Source organism: Poecilia latipinna, unplaced genomic scaffold, assembly GCF_001443285.1.
Source record: "Poecilia latipinna isolate Pla-1442-1.1 unplaced genomic scaffold, P_latipinna-1.0 Scaffold331, whole genome shotgun sequence".
In the NCBI taxonomy this organism is placed as follows: domain Eukaryota; kingdom Metazoa; phylum Chordata; class Actinopteri; order Cyprinodontiformes; family Poeciliidae; genus Poecilia; species Poecilia latipinna.
Window position 1 is genome coordinate 39,045 of NW_015112947.1, and position 7,830 is coordinate 46,874.

General features: G+C 36.8%; 1 protein-coding gene and 2 non-coding genes across 4 annotated transcripts in view; 1 reads left to right on the plus strand and 2 right to left on the minus strand.

Annotated features, from left to right (window-relative positions):
- LOC106949203 (double-stranded RNA-specific editase 1-like) overlaps nucleotides 1-4,860 on the minus strand; it is a 25,969-nt gene extending 21,109 nt beyond the window's left edge. The window contains exon 1 of one of the 2 annotated variants that reach the window (XR_001425332.1): nucleotides 4,583-4,860. Coding sequence is in view for 1 of the 2 variants with exons in the window: in XM_015035323.1 (XP_014890809.1) it covers nucleotides 4,583-4,691 (109 nt within the window). In the remaining variant the exon portion in view is untranslated. The remainder of the gene's footprint in view (nucleotides 1-4,582) is intronic. The other variant, XM_015035323.1, reaches the window with a different exon arrangement.
- trnas-cga (transfer RNA serine (anticodon CGA)) lies at nucleotides 132-213 on the plus strand. The gene has a single exon. It is a non-coding gene; the product is annotated as a tRNA-Ser (tRNA).
- Nucleotides 957-1,038, minus strand: trnas-uga (transfer RNA serine (anticodon UGA)). The gene has a single exon. It is a non-coding gene; the product is annotated as a tRNA-Ser (tRNA).
- Nucleotides 4,861-7,830: the final 2,970 nt, after the last annotated feature.

Here is a 7,830-nt window from a genome sequence, read left to right on the forward strand (position 1 = left end):
AGATGATGAGAGGTTTGTCTGATCAATCTGTGATGAAAAGCTGCAGGAAAACCCTGATTTATTTCATGTTTGCCATTATTTTTCTGTAATACATTCATTTGTTGCTTCTTCATTAGATGCAAAGACATCCAGCTGTGATGGCCGAGAGGTTAAGGCGTTGGACTCGAAATCCAATGGGGTTTCCCCTCGCAGGTTCAAACCCTGCTCACAGCGAAGTGGAAACAATTCTTTATTTGTTGAAAGTTGATGTCATATGAAGGGATAAAAAGATAAATCCATATCTGACTTATATTGAGGTTTCTTCATTCTGGTTGTGTCTTTAAACCCTTTTTTTTTTTTTTGGAATAATTAACTTAGACATGGTGGGAGGAAGTCCTGCTCTCTGTTTGGGGTCTGACAGCTGTGGATAATTTCATTTTCACGCAGCAATTAATGACAAATTGTCTCATCTACCTGCAACCTGGACTGCCCTTCCTCAAGGGCACAGGAATGTGGAAACGTTTTGGATTAAGACTCGTTTGCAGCGTTATGTTGTTATAGACAGCCTCATTCAATAAATGAAGGTCATTTAGTGAAAGTTTCACTAAACAGATGTAATTAAAGCATCTGACCTGTTCTATATGTGGTTCATTCATTCGTTCACCAGGCTATGAAATTATTGCTGCATCAAGCCGTCCGTCCATTGTTCTTTAAAGTAATGATCTTATATTCTGTTTTTTTCATGGTTTCAGTAGAAGTGTGTACAGAAACAGTATTCTGTGCATATAAGTTGAATAAAGTCACATCTTGAGTTTAAACATTGCTGATAGTTGGAGCGATGCATCATAAACGGATACATCTGAGGAGTTCATGCATAATACACACCAATGATCTGAATTTGCTGTTTCAGATGCAAACATAGTGTTGACAGTAAGAACATCCACACTTAGATCTTTTTTACTCTGTTCTGCTTCATTTGCTGTGAGCAGGGTTTGAACCTGTGCAAGAAAACCTCATCAGATTTCAAATCCAACGCCTTAACCACTCAGCCATCACAGCTCCTTGACACCAAGGGAATAAAATAATAAAATTAATCTTTTCTCAGCAATGAAAACGGGCTGTAGGCCACTCAGAATGCATTCAACCAAGTTTTAATGTCGCAGTTAAAAGCATTTTCTTTGCTGTACATTAGCGCAATGAGATGCGTTCCTAGTTACCATGACAACAGAACGAAACCAAATGATCACTTTGTGTCGCCTCTAATATTTTTTAAGTAGATTTTCATTTAAAAGTTTGAATTTTTGTCCTAATTTGTTTAATTTTGGTCCAGGGTCCGCAAATGGCCCCAGATTTTAAACACCCTGTATCTAATGAGAGCAAACCTGCAGAAAAACACAAGTCACTGCTGCCTGTTAATGATTTCTAATTGTATGCTCTTATTTCTATTTAGTATCAGAGATTTCTAGGTTTAAATCCACCAGAGTTCTTCCTTTCGCAAGAAAAATGCTGTTTTGCAGAGGATTCATGAAAACCATCGAGCTAATGTTTCCAGAGAAGTGAGGGCCATCGTAGCGTCCATCTGAGGAAATGTGCGTTGAAATGCCTCAAAGGTCTGACGGCAGCGATGGAGAGCACTTATCCAAATACACCCCATCCATGAAAACGTCCAAACGCAGACAGACGTGGAGGACAGCAGCTGCTGGCCCGTAATCCAATCCAATCATTTCCCCGAGATGCAGCGGCCAGCGAATAGCAGCTCGTTAATTTGACTTTAAAAGGCAGCAGAAGGGGATTTTTATTGCAGCCAAAACACTTTTTTTCTGCTTTGAAAATCTCACATGTTTTCATCTGTTTTACTAATTCAATCATGTTGTCACCTTGTCCAGATTTACGTTGAAAATCAGCTAAAATTAATTTATTTTATCATGGAAGAAATCCTCATTTTATGTTAAAAATGTTTTGCGTATTTATTTATTTAACTTATGGAGTTTTTTTCTTGCTACTCTTTTTGATCAAATCATTAAATAAAGATTATTTTATTTAATTATTTTTGATCAAATCATTAAATAAAATCGCCTTAAATCTTTAAATCTTCAGCAAAACCATATAAAAAACTGCTCAACTAAAATACTTAAATCAACATTAAAACAACATTTTCGTTAGTTTCCGCGACTTTTACGGTTTAATTTTTAATGTTGCCCAAACAGATTTCAGGCAACATTAAAGATCTGAGTTGTGTCTTTAAAGTTGCATTTAAGTCTCTTATTTAAACCAGAAAGTTTCTGTATTTTATTTCCACGTTGCATCACTGTGTTACTTTCTCAGCTCCAGCAGAGGGCGCTGTGGTTAAGGCGTTGGATTTGAAATCCAATGTGGCTTTCCTGCGCAGGTTCAAACCCTGCTCACAGCAAACGAAGCAGAATATCATACAAAATATCTAAAATAACGTTTAATGTTGAGATTCTGCATCAACTTGTGATGGACCTTCTTGTATTTTATACAGCTGATGTTTAAAATACAGCTGCAGAATCTTGAATGCAGCATTTAGTGACCTGTTTAGCATCGAGGAACCCTAGAAATGCAGCATTATTCCACGATAATGCAGAATATGTTGTTTCACAACAGAATCACTTTATTGAGATTTTTTTTTAATTCATTTTATGTGATTCTGAAGTGAAATATTTTTTTAATCCTTTCGCCAAAATAGTAATTTTCCTGAGTGAGAAAAATATGTCATCATTTGTAAAATACCCGCTGGAAACAGAAGCATCAGCTGTTTAAAAATCACATAATTTTATGCAGAGCAATGATTCCTGAGGGTTTTGTTTAAAGGAACCACTTATAAAAGGTTGATGGGTCTTTAATAAAAGTGGAATAAGCGTAAAGCATTTAAAGTAAGAAGTGATTGTGAAACTGCAGTCATGACGGAGTAATCTGCAGCTTTTAGAGGATCAACATGTGCAGAACAATGGCTGCTTCATCAAGCTGACCTGTAATTATGATTAATTCTGCTTCCAGATTATCTCCATCAGATAATACATTTATGCAAACAGCACACAGAAAATCCAGCATTTAGACTTTTGCTTCACAGATTAAACCTCTGAACTCCTTCTGCTCATCTGTTTAAACAGTGAAATATCAGATTGTGTTTAATAATCTGCAGAATACAGTTCAGGGATAAAAATGAATTGTTACTTTATATTATTCTGGTTTGTGGTGCAAAAATATTAGATATTGCTTCTCTGATCTATGCTTGAAATTTCTCTCTGAGTTTGCTTAAGTTTCATCCCCAAAAAAGTTTCATAAAGTTGAATTAAATCAGATAAAATGTTTAAAAACATCTCAACAGACCCAAGTTCTCATTTTTCCTCTCACCTGTGTTTGGTTTCTGCACCTCAACCATCAGTTCCAGTCATTCACCAGTTTATGAGCAACATGATAGAAAAGTTTTCTGTTTTTCTCTACTGAGCATTGCACACCGCTAAGTTTGGATCTTGGAGCAGAGCTCTGCATGCATGTGTTGCTGGAGAGAAATATTGCACATAAATCAGAATTTTCTTTTTAAATGATAACTGTGTGTTGATCATACAGTGTCTGTGAAGTCTGATGTCATTTTTCTGAGCTGACAACTTTGCAGTAAATCCTAAGAGTCGGTGTGAGTGTTGTTTATTTTTTTATTTTTTTGCCTCTTCTTCCACCTTCATTTTTGTAAATGAAGGTGGAAGAAGTTAAACCTGAATGAAACCTGTTGATTTGTTTAATATGAATGTACTAAAACATGTTGTTTCCTGCATGCCTAAACTTTAACAACTAACAACTGCATCCAAAACTATATTTGACAGAGTGAAACATGAGTTCATAGATGCAGAAAACTGGACGGCGATGCTCTTAATGCTTATTTAGATATTCATCATGCTGTAGAAAAACTAACATACCTATAAGTCAGACAAAAAGTGAAATGAGTCTGACTGTAATAAATTAACAACTTGTGACCTTATTTACTGCAAAAACACAAAATCTTACCAAGTGTTTTTTTCTAGTGAAAATATCTTATTTCACTTGAAATAAGACAAAATAGCTTTGAAGTAACTTTTCAGTAAGAGTTTGTTTTAAGTCAATAATGTCTTAATATTACTAAAAAGTATAGGGTTCACTGGTAGATTATTTCACTTATAATATGAGAAAATGTGAAATAATCTGCTAATGAAACAAAAACCTTTTCATCAACATTAAGGAGATATTGACTTAAAACAAACTCTTACTGAAAAGTGACTTGTAAGTTAGTTTTGTCTTATTTCAAGTGAACTAAGATGTTTTCACTAGAAACCAAAAATACTTGGTAAGATTTTGTGTTTTTGCAGGGTTGGAGACCTAACAGCTCCAGAGAGAATCAATCCCATTTTCTGAGTTTAGTTTAGTTGAAAAAAGTTTCATTGAAGTAATTAAGTTTATTGTAAACAGAGAATATTTTCTTAATAAAAATGTTGCAAACAGACAAAGATCAGCTGCAGAATCTTATTCTAACAGAACTGGAATAATAAAAACATCCTGGACAGATTTAATGTTCAGTTTGACTAAATGTGAGTTTAGATTCTTGACCAACCTTTGGCTTTCCTCCTGCTCTTCCTCCTCCTCTTCCTCCCGGACCTTCTGCTCACGTCACCATCTGACCTCTGCATGCTCCTACTGCAGGTCTCCTGCGCCGGTGCCATCGCTTCTCCTTCTGACCGACACGGAACAAGAAAAACCTCCACACTGTTTGGCAGAGAGGCTGACTTCTCCCCCCGCCGCTCTGCTGCTGCTGGAGGCTTTAGCAGGCAGTGACATCATGAGGAGGAGGAGGAAGACGAAGAGGAAGTGGAGGTCACAACATGTTTGTTTTCAAATCTAAGAGCGGAAACTAATGTCTTCTTCTTCTTTTGTTTAGTTTTGTTGCTTTGTGAGCTGCTTTCAGTTGCTTGAAACATGTTTTAAGAACAAACAATAGTAAAAGCTCTCTTCTCTGTTCTGTTTGTGTTTTTGATGCAGAATTTCAGCTGCTTCTTCCAGATTTAAGAGGGAAAGTCGCAGCCAGTCGCTGCTGATCATCAGCAAAACAAAAGCAGTTGTTGCTCTTTGCAGATCTGCAGCATGAAGAAAAACCCAGAAAACATTTAAGACAATCTTCCTAGGAGCAAATATGTCAACAAATTCACCGATGTCTTTTCTACACATGACATATTTGAACAAAACGATCCTCTCCATGTTTGGAGGAATCTGAACAAAAACAGTTCATATCCACAAAATATTCATATTTATGAAGAACAAGATGAAAACCAGCCTTTCTTGTTTTCAGCAAGGATTTTAATTAACAAATAAACACATTCTCTAAAGTTCATTTTTATAACTTCATTTTTATGAATAATCTTTTTGAGCTTGGTTCCAGACATGTAAGTTTAAGATGATATAAGTTTGTAACAGGTGAAATGTGAGTCAGGAAAAATATTTTCAGCGCTTAAAACTGTTACATTTTTAAAAATTTGTTGGAAATAATTTTCTAAGTTGGTGTAAAGTTTTTAAAATACATGTAGACTATCTAGTTTTATCACTCTGATAAATGACATAATATGTGACACCAGCCTATTTGCTCCTCTATTTGCATAATAATGCATGTTTTGCATAATCCTCTCTTTGTTCTTCGCTCCTTCGCCTCCAATCACCAGGTTTTAATCCCCGTCAATCATCTTCAACAAGTTGATCAGCTCCGATAGAGCAACTTGTATTTGCATTTTTATTTACTTGTGTTTCTTGATAAATTGATTTTTTTTTATCTTCTTTTAATTTTTAAATATTTATCTAGTTATTTGTTTGCTTTGTGTCACTCATGAAGTTATGCAGAAGAATCATTTCAGAAACACGTTTTGAATCAATTTGACAAAAGAAGTCACTACCAGGAATTAATTTCATTTTAATTTGTCTTTTTTTTATATTCTTTTTGACAATTATTCATTTTTATTGTTTTTTTCCCCACACCATTTTTATTTTATTTTTATATTGTTGCATGTGTTTTTCTTTGCACCATGACTGGACATGGAAGCGTAAACGAGCCCGGGTCGTTCTGAGTTATGGTCCTGGTATCTCGGCTGTGAAACATGCAGGAATCTCCCAGCAGACCCTCCGGATGCGACGCCCGGGGAATCGGAGGAAGCTGGTGATAAAGTCAGATGTTCTCACATATGAAACACCTGGACGTTTCCACGGTGAGCAACCATTTCATGTAATGTGGTAAAATAATATGCACTGCATCTCCTCCTGCCGCTTCCTGACCTTCAAACTCAGATAAAGTAGATAAGATCACGCAGACACAGCACAGAGGTTATTACTGCATCTGATGGGAAACACAGATTTCACAGATTGCGCCGTAGTTCAGCCTGTGGCTAAAACCTCGCAGGGCACAGGGAATGAGGTGTTGTATGAAATGAGCTCAGCGTCACATCAAATCGCTCTCCGATGTTCTCCTCAGGCCAGACATTACGGAGCGCCGCTGTAAAAACCTTCTGCAGCCTTCAGGCGAACTTCCTGCCGCTTTGTCAAGCAGGTTTGGCTGCAACTGCATGAAAACATGAACTGATCCCAAGTTTATCACTGTTTGCTTTGAGTTTTTGTCCAGATGCATTTAATGTTACCCTTTTTGAGACATTATTGGGCTCATTAGGTTGGATATTAAAGAAATTTCAGTATTTTCTGTTTAAAATCTTAAATATTTCCACCAGTCTCTGCATGCCAGTTGTATTGTGTCTTTTTGTTTTTGGGGCTGGAGCCCTAAAGTCAGCCACCCTTCACTGAACAGGCGTTGAGTTTAATTACGCCGTGAGAAAGTGACACCGTGATTAAGTTCATTAGATTTCATGAGCTTCTGAAAGGCGAACCGAATGGCTGATTAAGTATTAACTGTTGGTTTCCTCCCTGACAGACCAGCAGATCAAATCTCATCTCCCAGCGGGGCTCGCTGTGTGGAGCAATCCACCACCGGGTCACTGTGAACCGGGCGTCCGGCTGTCACTTTTAATCATGTTTACTTCAGATGACCCAACACAAAAATCCACGGATTTATGCATAAACCATAAAGAGCATAAAGAAGATATGATCAGCTTGGAAATATTGATATACAAGTCGGAACAATGACTGAATGTTAGGAGGGGATACAGGTTAGTGATGATCTACTGGAAATGGCGACATCTAGTGGTGATATTGTGTCATGTTGAGATTTTGCTGGTGTTTATTTAGCAAAAATGTGAAAGTTTTGAAAGCAAAAGTTTTAGCTATCTACGAGTTTCTGTAGATCAATCAGTAATATTCAGTGAAAATTCAGTGTTTTTATTTCTTTGCAAGACGAAAAAAGCATCAATGTAACCCCTGAAATTTCACCTTGTAGTGCCATTTCATATAGCACAATCAATAGTATCAAAGTGAGGGAAGACATACACACCTAAAACAGCATTATGGATCCTCAAGAGAGACTTAATGGGCACATTGAGCAAAAATTGCTGTGGCTCTTTCTGTGTGAAATAAAAAAAGTTTGTCCATAAATCAATGTGTAAATCTGTCTCTCAACCCCAATAGGGGTGACATCAAGATTAGTTGTGTTCCCTTGATGTCTATGTTATGAAAACACCATGGTTCAGCTTTAAATTATCAAAAATATTGAGCTGAACCCATGAAAGTGTTCATCTGGGTCTGCACAACACTGCAGATCTACAAGCAGCTACCTTGCAAAGGTCTGGAGGAAAATAAACCTGCAGCTAAGTTTATGTTGCAACACTGGACAAATCTAATTTCAAACGTCTTCAAAATGCTGAGAGTTTCTGCAGA